General features: G+C 35.5%; 1 protein-coding gene across 2 annotated transcripts in view; it reads right to left on the bottom strand.

Annotated features, from left to right (window-relative positions):
• Positions 1-12,786, bottom strand: part of LOC106793357 — a 122,015-nt gene that overhangs the window by 14,688 nt on the left and 94,541 nt on the right. For both annotated transcript variants that reach the window (XM_014760227.1, XM_014760228.1), the window contains 3 exons: positions 11,430-11,927; positions 9,978-11,338; positions 9,699-9,894 (listed from right to left, as the gene is read on the bottom strand). In XM_014760227.1, coding sequence (XP_014615713.1) covers positions 9,702-9,894; positions 9,978-11,338; positions 11,430-11,756 — 1,881 coding nt within the window. In that variant the 5' untranslated portion in view covers positions 11,757-11,927 and the 3' untranslated portion in view covers positions 9,699-9,701. The remainder of the gene's footprint in view (positions 1-9,698; positions 9,895-9,977; positions 11,339-11,429; positions 11,928-12,786) is intronic.

Consider the following 12,786-nt stretch of genomic DNA (forward strand, 5'->3'; position numbering starts at 1 on the left):
TATATATATATATTTGTTGTATCTTATGGTTGTTTGTAATAAGATAGGAATAAAGAGGTAGTTAAGAAAAATTGAAAAGAAAGAAAAAGTAAATGTACGTATTGGTTTTTCTAATCTTTGTGAAACTTTACTTATCAAGAAAATCAAGATTGACAGGATACAGTTAAGTATATTTGTTTTCTGCTCGTATTAATGATTGACAAATATTGGATATGTACAGGTAACAAATGATGGGTAAGATTGCATTCAAGTAAATACAGGATATTCCAATAGTCATGGATGTAACGAAAGGAAGTAAGTAATAGAGGAGGTCATTTTTAAGAGAAAAGAAAAAAAAACAAAAAAAGAAAAGGCTAACGTATTAATCATCCAATCCCTCAGTTTTCAAGTTTGTAAAAAATAAAGAAAGCGATAAACAAAATATCAATATATTAATAACTTTTAATTATGGAAACTTTGAAACAAGTAATTTAATCAAAACCATCTTATACCGTAAAAATAAGCTTTTAAAATTAAACAGAAAATATTATTAATGTACATTTTATAAAATTATATCTCGTATATATAATATGCATAGAAATTTAATGAATAAAAATAAAATAAATGAACGTAAAAATATAAAATTGATCGATCCGATCAAAAAATTAATATGCGAAATTAAATTGTTATCATTTAATTAATCACTTACCACAAAATAACAAGTTAAGAAAAAAAAGAAAACAAAAAGAAACAAAAGTGTTACTTTACTTATACGAAGGGGACAAGCTAAGCAGTCTCCCTTTTTGATATTGTTAACAAGTTAATTTAATAGTTAAATAAAATAGACAAAAATCAAGAACATATTATAAAGTGGACGAACGAACTGTTTCGATAATGTTAAACCGAGTTGTTGAAAAATCGTTGAAGTGCGTGTCGATCGATCGATCGTTAACTTCCGACCGATGGAAGTTGATTAAAATAGTAGTACTGCTACTATCTCTCTCTCTCTCATTCTCTCTTATTCTCTCATTCTCTCTTTCTTTACATCCGCTTCGAGTTCTTGTCGAAACGCGTGATAGGTGAACAGCAACCGTTCGCTAGATGATCTCGACTACTCGTCTAGATTCTCCTAGTTTTCTTCTTCTTATTTTTCTTCTTCTTCTTCTTCTTCTTCGTTGTCGTCGTTTAACGTGACGAGGCGAGATAACTTATCAGGTGACTTTCCACGAGTTATTAGTCAGTTTGTCTTCAAAAGAAACTAACAATAAAAGAGAGAGAGAGAGAGAGAGAGAGAGAGAGAGAGAAATACGTACTGATGTGTACACGTACACTTATATATATATATATATAAGAATCAAAAGTTCGTGTGTTTATTCTGTTGTTTTAAATAGTGGAATTTTGTTGAAGTCAATAAAATTATATGCTAGTGAAATGATGTAAACAATGCAAATGAATTATTTATTTAACAAACGTATGAATTTTTGGTTCATTCTAATAAAATTAAATCTATCAGTCTATGTTTGATCAAATGATCCTGTGATTTGTAAGGATGTGATAATTTGTTAAAAATTTGTTGAAAACTCATGAAACGTATATTATTCGTTTTTTTTTCTTTTTGGAATAAAAATAAGGTATATTGTTGGTCATTCAATTGGTTCAAATTTTATTCTATATGAAAATATATGTTTTATATTAATATGACAAAAAAATCAATCTCACAAAGGTATCTCATCAATCGTTTAGAACATATATTATAAAATACAAAGAAAAATTCGGTTGTGTATTTTACAAAAATAATAATTGTATTTTTTTTGTTTTTTATTTTTATATCTTGCATAGGTAAGAATATTCTATTGCTAGATCAATTAGATTATCATTTATTCGGAATAATATTTCATTGAGAATAAAATCAATCTTTTACGATCAACTAGATCAATTTAAAAAAATGTTTCTATTAAAAATAAATATTAATTGTTTCAAATCTTATATAAAAGACGAGAACGCGTATATTTCTTTTGGACTAATCGTATACACATATATATATATACATTGTAACCGGATTTTTCAGTGTTCGGTCATAATAAAATCATACGTCATAGTTCGACGATAATAGGCAGAGTTCTAGCAAGCACGAGGATTACAAGTCCTCGCAAAGTTTTACGATCCTCCTTTTCGAAGACTACTTGAGTTATGTAACATCGAGAGCGCGCTTAGAACTGTTAGGAGAATATAAGATCGTGCGTTTTCTTCCGTTCTTTCGAGTGAAGAAATGATCGTTGAAAATGAAAAAGAAGAAAAAGAAGAAGAAAAAGAAGAAGAACAATATCGAAGATCGTACAAGTTTTTTATCGACGATCATTTCTGCGGCTACGAAACATTTTCTCACTTGTGCGTATGATTTTATATCATCTTTTTACAATCTATCTCTATTTCTGTTTCTTTATTATTATTATTATTATTATTATTATTATTATTATTATTAAAATGTATAAGTAAAATTTCAAAAATGTATCTATATCCTACATTCTATGATTAGGTGACTATAAAAATGATCTAAAAAAAATAAACATGCACAGAGATGCATAGATGCACGATATTACTTTATAGTATATTATAACTCGAATAATAATGTTGCACGTAACATTTAATAATAATATTCAATAACAAACCTATAGATGATTAAACAATACTTCCAAAAAAAGAAAGTCGAAATTAATAACAATCCATAGAGGAGTATTCAACAACCGAGCTTATTAAATTTGTTTACACCCGGTATATCTGACTGAGAGTGAACAGTGGCCGGTGTTGGGTCCGGTCATAGAATAGATGCGTAAGGAATGGACGATTTCGAAAGTAATAAAGCCGGTGTTCGGTTCGTATTCGTGTACGAGAAGAAAAGTAAAAGAGAGAAAGAAAAAGAAAAAGAAAAAGAAAAAGAAAAAGAAAAAGAAAAAGAAAAAGAAAGAATAGCAAGAAGGTATGCAGGTTAGAGTAGGAAAGACGAAGCCAAGTATAGGCACCATGAGAAAGAAAGAAAGAAAGAAAGAAAGAAATAAAGAAAGAAAGAGTAAGAATAAGAAGAGAAGGATAGGGGATAGAGGTTAGGGGATAGGGGGTAGAGGGTAGGGGGTAGGGGAGAGGGAGAGTTGGTACTCGGTGAAGATCGTCGAGAGTAACAGACCCAGTGGTAGTGCAGTAGTAATAATAAAGTGGTAGTGGTTGGCACGTCACGGTCCAACAGGCCGATCAACCGGCCGTGCTGCAAGCCAGCTACTGGTCTCCGCCCACGCAGAAACGTGTGTACGTGAACACACATACTAACACAGAGAATGAGAGAGAGAAAGAGAGAGAGAGAGAGAGGTAGACATATGTATGAACAGATACTTGATAGTGAATGTTCTTCTCTCTCTCTCTCTCTCTCTGACTCTGTGTGTGTGAGTGTTGTGTGTTTGTGTGTGTACATGATTCTGCATACTTTTGCATACTCACGAGACACGGCATCGTAAGAGTCCGTTGCAATCTTTTTTTTTTTCTTTTGTTTTTTTTTACCTTTGTGGTATGTGAAAGAGAAAGAGAGAGAAAGAGAGAGAGAGAGGGTGGGTGGATACTATGATGAAGAAGCAGAAGAAGAAGAAGAAGGCAGAATTACGAGGGTTCGATTAAGCAGGATGATCCTTGGGGAGGCCAATTATATTCAGCTCGGAAGGATGCTCAACAATTTTGCCATGATCATGACATTAACTTTATTTTTCATTCCAGTGTTCGTGTATTATTAATGTGTATATATATATGTGTGTGTGTGTGTGTGTGTAAGTATGGTATTGTCACATTTGTATATATGTATAATATGTACTTATTTATATATATGTATACGTGTGTGTATTTATATATATGATGTGTAAAAGGGTGAATATTGTGTATATAAGGTGACCAAAAAATGATTTATCGAGTTGTCCGACATAATTCGTGATGTTAATATTTTTTCGTGAATTAAAATGAATTAAAAGTGAATTGATTTTTGAATAGAAATATATATAAAGATGATAAATATTATCGATTATGTGTAAAATTTTCTTGTTCGTATGAAGTCGATTACACGTGTCTGACTATTTACTGACATATTCTACTTGCTTTTTCTTTTTGTTCTATCTTATCGTGCTCGTTCGTTTCTCTCTCTCTCTTTCTCTCTCTCTCTCTCTCTTTTATAAATATCGTAAATTACTTCTAAATCAATCCGAATAGACATAGCACAGTATTTTCATAATTTAATCTTTCCATTTTTTTTCTTTAATAATTTATAGCGTAATTTTCAACTTTATTAATTAACTTTCGATTAATTGACTGAGAATAATCATTTCTGTTTATTAATTACGACACCTGGATTAAGTTAAACAATTAAACAAATAGATTTAATCGAATATTTCATGATCATAAAATTATTAATATTATCAAATATATCACGAAATTGAATTAAAGGAAAACTTTCGTTGATTTAATTTATCATCATAATTAGAAGCATATTCATCGATCGTTTATTGTCTTACTTTTCTTTTCTTTTTTTTTATTTTACACAACAGATGGTTCTTATATTCATTGTTTTAAATTAACATTATATATGTGTTAATAGTATATTTTTAAGATAACAGTGCATCCGCATCAAAGAAGATTGGTGCGCGGGCGTTTAAGTTTTCAATGCGTGTAGGAGAGTAATTGGTTCGGTAGTATTAAAAAAAAAAAATATATATATATAATGAAAGAAGATATAGAAGAAGAAAAATAAGTATAAGAAGAAGAAGAAGAAGAAGAGAAATATTTCTCGATTAAATGAGCCTTACGTAAGACTTAGTAGCTTTCTTAAGTAGTATGCATATATATATATCTACGTACGTACATATGTGTGTATATATTTATGGTTTAGTTACATGTATGTATGTTTTTATATATGTGGCATACATAAGAATTGATTTGATCATTACGCGTTTAGTAACCACGCCAATTTTACGTTGTACAAGTTCAGTCAATATCTTTCATCTTCTTTAATCAGATAAAGAACGGAATGGGGGGGGGGATAAAAGAGATGATAAAAAATTGACTATGAGATTTTATATGTCAACAGAAATAAGAAAATAAGAACTTACTAAAGTGATATTATATTCAGCGTTAATGGAGAAAGAGAAGATTAATAAAATAAAGAAAATGTAATACGAATTATATCAGAATGGTATAATCTTATCAAGACAAATTTATCTAATCTTATCTTATCTAGAATTGCGATAAGATTTTACATATCGTAAGGGAACGATGTCAAATATAAATGTTTATTTTGTTTTTCTCTTTTTTAACTTCAAGTAATTTTTTTTGTTTTTTCGTTGCACTTGTAATGCTTTCTTTTGTCGGAATACTTACGTAGAATTAGATAAATAATAAGATTGTATAAAAAAAAAAAAAAATAAAAAAACTTTATAATTAATTTGACAAAATTGATTCACATATTTTTGTTAATTGTAACTTTTCATCGGGGCAGGATAGTATTTTGATTTATGTCAGTTTGTGAATGAGATACATGTTGCTTTATCCTAAAAATATTATCTCAAACTCAAACAAATAGTCATTTTATTATGCTGATTAAAATAATCAAACCAAACCAAAAAAAATAATATATAACAATAATAATAATAATAATAAAATTCTTCGTCGTATATAATTTATCCAATAATTACTTTTTTTTCTTTCTTTCTCGCGAGAATAAATAGAGGATATTATTTTTTTAATTTATGTAACGTTTCATATATACCCTCCCCACCCTCCAGCCTCCCCAATAAAGTCATATAAATTGGTTTAAAATATAATACCGGTCGGGAAGTGATAATAAATGATAATAAAAACATAAACACGTAAGAGGTAAGGGGTCCGTTTGTGGTAATATTTCAGTAAACCAAAGTCGAATCTTAAGATTCTAACGGATTGTTTTTATCTTATCCGATCCAAATGGATAAATCGGCATACCCACGCGTTGCCGACAGGATGCGTGGGAGTTTTAGGACTCGAAGCTTTCTCCGGCAGACATACTGACGACGCTTATGCGAATGATTCGTCTCCCCCTATCGTTTTTTTTTCTTTCTTTCTTTTTCTTCTTTTTATTTTAAGAAAGATGAGCATAGATTTCGTCGTGGAAAATAGGTGAAAAAGTGTCATGAATGATGAGTCAGTATCGAAACGTTCGGCGGATGGTGGATGTGGGGTTTAGTTTTATTTTAAAGAAAGATACATGTAGGCAGACAATGGGACAAAGTGTCCAGGAATAAAAAACATATATATATATATATATAGAGAGAGAGAGAGAGAGAGAAAGAGAAGGGGGATTTTTTTAATCGCGAGAACGTCGTTCTTCGTGATTTGCATGCAATACGAACGTAATACGATAAATATGTATGATTTCGGTGAGACAAGAGTGAAAATATTTGATGAGATATAACTACACGTGTAGTTACATACACATAATTATAAATATATATATATATATATACGTATTTTAGATGTAACAGAAAGTTACTTGGTAACAAAATTCAGGAATGGATGTTTTTTTATACTTAGAGATAAAACAAATAAGTTTTACAATAGATTTCCTTGTAAATTGATTAACATTATATTAAATTTATTCTTGTAATTTGTATAACCATAAGTGGATGGGTGGGGTATGTTTAGAACTTAATGAAACAACCAATGAAGTGTGTAAGTATTTTATATAAAGAAATATTAATAGAATATATCATAATTCTTAGAGCAAACAAAGATTATTAGAGAATAATAAGATCATATATATATTTTTAAAAGTTTTTATAATTTAAAAATTAAGTGATTTCCGGATTTATACGACGTTGATCTTATCTATTTTTCTTTTCGTTCGCATGGACGCATGCATGCATGCATGCATGCATTATCCAAGATTTTGTCGTACATTTTTTCTTATACCTTTTCTTTTATATATACGAACATATACTTAGAAATGCCGGATGCACATAGTCGATGTTTGCGACACGATTCATCGATATCGTTTTATTCTCCTCTTTCTAACGCCGAACGTTATAAGCTTGCCAAGCACGTTAGGTTCCAAGTAAAATGAAACGGTAAATGCACTTCGTACGAAATCTATACCCTACGCTTCCGGTTATTTAACGAGAGACACCTTGGTGCTAAGGTTCAATCACATTGAAAGAAGAAGAAGAAGAAAAAGAATTGAGTCACGTTTGAAAAAAAAAACAAAAAGAAAAAAAGAAACACACAAGAAAATATCTAACAAAGAATAGTCGTGTGTCCTATTCGTTTCGTAATATCGCTTGTAATGCGTTTATTGATGACGTAGAAATGACCTGGTACGGGATTACACACCGTCAGTCGATATTAATAAATTGGTATGATGGTGTTACGAGTGAAGAAGAAGAATAAGAAGAATATGAAGATACGAAACCCGGTGATTTTCGCTATAACGTGTTTACGTTAACGTTGTGTCCGCGTCGAATGACCCAAGAAAAATGTATATCTTCGAACGAATATATCTATGTTTTATGTACGTATACGTATACGGGGGAAAGAAAGATGGAAGAAGAAGAAGAAGAAGAGTCGAGTCGTGTTTCCCGCCATAATCGTGCGAGCACGTAGTAGTAGTAAAATATGTTGGTATTAATCAACGTCCTCGTCATAGAGTGGTCCATGGCGCCGGAGGAGGAGACGGTATAGCAATTTTCAAGATAACAATCCCGAGAGTAATGTTCCCCTCCCCATTGAGAAAATGCAGAAAGATCGCTTTCTAATTATCGACGATAGCCGATAATGGCCGACGATAAGTATCGATGGTAACGCCATCTAGCACGGTCGCCATATGCACATACGAAAGTGCGGTAAGTTCTAATTACGTCTGTTAAAGGGACGACTTTACTATACCGTCATAGATGTGTGGTATATATCTACGTAATAACGGATGTGCAACCAAGCGTCGTTCATTCTTACCTCCGAGCTAATTTGACGAAAGGAGATATTAAAGGAGTAAAGGTAGGAGGAGGACGAAGAGAGGAAGAGAAGAGAAGAAGAAAAAGGATTAAATAAAAGACGATCTTTGATTTTTATTTTGTTGGTTTCATTTTCATCCTTAATCGATTGATAATACGTGTACGAAAAGTTGTATATACTATTAGGTGAATAACTTATTATAGAATAAAGGATTAATGTTTGTCGAATGACATGTGTTTAGCCGAATAAGAAACTAGCTTGGTTGCGGAGTGTTGTCCACGAACGAGCGATTACCTAGGGAAGTAGAAAGTAGTTGAGTAATGGTCAGACGATCTTCGCGAATAAGGAACTCGGTTAAGCGTCTAATGGCGAATAGCTCGGATTATGTCGGATGATTGGGGGTAGACTTAGGCCGATTCTCGATCGAATTGAGATGGTAAGAGAGCGAGAGAGAGAGAGAGAGAGAGAGAGAGAGAGAGAGATATCGTAATTCGTTGCGTGATTCGTTGCGTGATTCGTAGTCGACCAGGGAAAGGGAGGGGGATTTGTGGCTAGCCGCAAGTGACGAGAGAAGATATCAAAACGATTTAGTGCGAAATCGACGAAAGAATGTCTTTTTCTTTTGCTATCGTAATCAGGATTTTCATAATACGTTTGAATGTGGAGGAAGAAGAACACGACTGACTACTGTCTGAATGACCGAGCGAAAGACGGTACCGAACGTACGAACGGTACCGACCGGAAGTCAAGGATTCGTCCAGCCGTTGAACCTGGTCTCGTTTAATTCCGCTCACGGAGTGGGCTCCGAGGTAAACCAGAACTATTATACATCTCGCTGCAACAACGTGCGATAGAACGATGACGTTGTGTATCCCGAGGCTGGCCAAGTGCACAACAGCATCAACTTGGATTCCTCGCTTGGTCGATTTAGTAGTCGGTATTAAACGAATGAACTCGAGACCAGTATGGATTAATCGAAACGCGTTATTGGCCATTATCATTATCAGTTCATTAAATGGGGTCTCATTCGAGTAATTAGTAATACGTGAGAAAACATGAGAAATAATCGGAATCGAAGAGCACGAAATGGCTAATTAAAAGTCTTCCCGAGAAAACTGACGATATTCCTTTCATATTCGTATCGTCTTACTTCTTAGAAAAGATCGTAAAAATGACGAGTAATACTACTCTGCTCGATAACTGGTCCGTCGATGGATTAACAACAGCCGACGGTGGTAATCGGGGGACTTCCTGAACCATCTGGGAGAAGTGGGTTTCCTAGACGTCATTATAAGTATCTGTAGTGGAAAAGAGGGACAGAGGGGGTGACGATTAAACGAATAAGGACTTATGGCAATAGGGAAGCTGTGCTACTGCCTGCCTCTGTCTTGTAATTCAAGTACATCTTTTATAACTCCCAGTAAAATATTCCTATATAACAATTTCCTGGGGCCTCGCAAGAGCTTGGTCAATTTCATGATTTCAATCCTTTTTTCTTAGACAAATCACACGTAGTAACTATTACATTGTGACTAGTGTTATATTTTATATTTTTATAAAATTAATTTATATGAAAATCAAAGTAGAAGATCAAAAATTCTCAATATTTTCGTAAAGTAGTTGGCAAACAGGACGGATTATATGTAAATTATTTCAAGACAATATCGATTAAAAATTGTCTAACAAAATTAGAAAAAAAAAAAGTAACTTACGAGTTAGAGGTAGAGCGTGCCAACGCGTCGAGGTGCTACAACCGTGACAGCTAAACGGGGCCCGCATTTGGTCGGTGGTAATGGTGCAGTGGTAGCGGGTGGTGGTGTTTCCGGTCTCGTACATCCAAGCCCGCTTCCACCTCGTAGTTCCCAGACTAAATTGGTCAACGATCTTGGTCTGCTTAAACGTCGCGATCTAAATAATCAAAGTAAAACAAATTATATAATAAGAATTTGAATCGATGTCGACATCGTTTGTCGAAACATTATTTTATATACCTCTTTTCTGGAAGTTTAGCACCAGCACCGGAATCACCGGATGTCCTACCACCGGAATGGCTGGAATCTAAAGTACCGTCAAGTTCCATAGCTTGTTGCAAATTTGTCAGACTCTTATAGCGTATATTGAAAAGTGGGGAACCACCTTTATAACCAGGTGGTGTCTCCTTTAAAGGCGAGGCGCTTTTTTGCCTCATCAAAGGACGTCCCCTTTGAGTGCCGCTATTTTTAACGTATAACTTAGCCAAAGGTGGCTTTTCAAGTTTCGGTTGAGGGGCTTCCTTTACCGCTCGCCTCGTTCTCTTTTCAGCTTGAATTTTCTTGGTAGGAATGGTCTCGATCGGTGGCGGTTCCGGTCTATCGTCGAGCAATGGCGCAATTGTCACGGTGACAGGTGTCAACGGTGGACTGGAACTTTGGCCGGGATTCAACGGGCTCTCGTAGGGAGATCTGACGCTTTTGGGTAAAGGCGCGAAGCCGCGAACGTAATCGTAAATTTGATCGATCTCGTCATAATCCTCGGTGCAGGAAGATGGAGGCACGCGATTTTCGTCCCGGTATCCGACGTGACCGGAGGATGTCTGATGACTGCTACTGTGATAATGATGATGATGATGATGATGACTGCCGTTGCTGTTTCTATGATGACTCAGAGGAGCATTTTCCGAGTTGGCCGAGGATCGCCTGAGAAATCCCGAAGCACTTCTCGTCTGTCTCGAGGGCTTACTTTCGCCTAAGCGACCGTCGAGAACATGAGCACGATCAGCGACGTCGGCTACGAGCCGGGAGGCTCGTTCGATCAACCTCGTGAATTCTTGCATCAGTCTAAGGGCCTCCTCGTTTCTCGCCTTGACTAACTTCAAAGGTGCCGCCAATGGCAACGCCACGGCAGCTCCTTCTCTCTGTAAGGGCAAAGCGAACACGTGTTCCTCTTCGAAGGTCGAAAGGAGCCTAAGCTCCGGCACGAACTGGGATGAAGATTTTAAGCCTCTCGGTGGCTGCCCGTGAACCAATCTGACCGTTAGCGGTAGACGTTTACTTAGCAACGCCTTCGCCGTGTGAACCCCACTGATGTTGTCTTCTCTGGCTAGTGCACTGAAACGTCCACGTTGATCCATGCCCAGAAGAATGCTTTCTCCTCGACAGTCGACGCATCGTAGGAATCGTCCACGACCTGGTAATGCTACCTCGCCGGCTGTCACAATTGTCTCACCAGCGGCCAGAGTTCTTGTTCCTTCAGGCACGACGATTCCAGACTCATCATCTACCCTGCAGGCTATTCCACGTACCGTTTCTCTTACCAAGGCTCCTTCCTCCGGGCATCTTCGAGATAGCTCGTTCACAGACTCGATTCCCCGAACCTGTAGAGTGTGTTGCAACGAGTTAACAAAAATCCTAACTGTAGCTCGAAATACGTAAAACTATCCCAATGATCATTATAATTCGACTCACCGCTCGACCTTCCTCGCTCAAAATTTCAAAATATCCAGCGTAAGAATCTGGAATAGCTAGTCTTGGTCCAACTCCAACGACTCTGCGTCCTTCCTTGATTTTGACAGCCTGTGCTACAATTTTGCGTCGACGACCAGCCGATAGGAGCAATGCCGTGCTTTGAAGACTCGGTGCTGGCAAAGTTGGTACACCAAGCCCACCATATTGACCCTTAGTTATCTTGATCACAGCCGGCAAGCGATACTTAGTGACAAATTCTCGTAAATAAGTTGCTTCCTCGGCCCAACGTGCGGCCGCCACGACGATTTGCCCGTCAGTTGCGGCCATCGTCTTAGCCGCCCAACCTAGACGGACTATGACGTCCTCTCGTCCTCCTCGAGAGGGTAACTTCCGTTCTTTTCTCCAGGACCTCCTCCAGGCCCTTTCTCAACGCTACTGTTCCTTTTGTTGTTGTTGTTGCTGCTCCTGCGAATCCGACTTCACTTCTTTATGCTCCATCTGTAACCAACGAGACACCACTTTTTTTAATCCTAATCTTTTCTACGTTTAACTATTTATGCATAACGTCTTAAGAATTATTTAAGATGATCCCCGCTTTATAGTTATATTTCATTCCCCCATTTCATTACTTCGTATATCACATTTTACGTAAAAATATTTTTCATTCGTTAACTTTTATATTCCTATAGAAAAAGTCTAACTTTCCCATCCTTATTATTATGACCCACATATAAAACATTTAAAAGAGATTTTGATCGTCGTTATTCGACGTGACAAGCGAAACTTCTTTCTCTACAAAAATAGATCTTATCCCCCGTCTTCTCCCCTCCCCCCCCCACTCACCCCCTCATAACGTGACGCGCCATTCGAATATTATACCATATATTTAGTCAGATTAAATCGTTCGTAAAACGAAGTATATAATCGGGAAATACGTTGGGGTTCGCTTAATGACAGCGTTATATAGATTAGTTTCAAAAGCGACGGTACGCGAGGGAGTCACGAGATTAATTATTACGATTAGAGACGTCTTATTACTTTCTTCCTGTTATAATATTCGTGATTATAGATGACAGACTAAGATATAAATAGTTTGCCAGGTTTTGAGTTAGTTAGAATCTATATACTAACAATAAGATTTCAAGTAAATACGGTTGAATGCAGGATTTTTATTTAGCGTTAGAACCAAATTGATAATTATTTTTATTCAGATTTTCAAATTTATTTTAAATATATTAAATCTTTTTTGTGAAGGTAGAAATTTGCTATCAGGAAAAAGACATAATGGATGTCATGTTCACTACAATCAAGATTCGTTAAAAAAAATTAAATTCTTCACGTAAAGTAACCAAAAAAT

This window comes from Polistes canadensis, unplaced genomic scaffold (assembly GCF_001313835.1).
Source record: "Polistes canadensis isolate GaletaPanama2010 unplaced genomic scaffold, ASM131383v1 scaffold_13, whole genome shotgun sequence".
Taxonomy (NCBI): Eukaryota; Metazoa; Arthropoda; class Insecta; order Hymenoptera; family Vespidae; genus Polistes; species Polistes canadensis.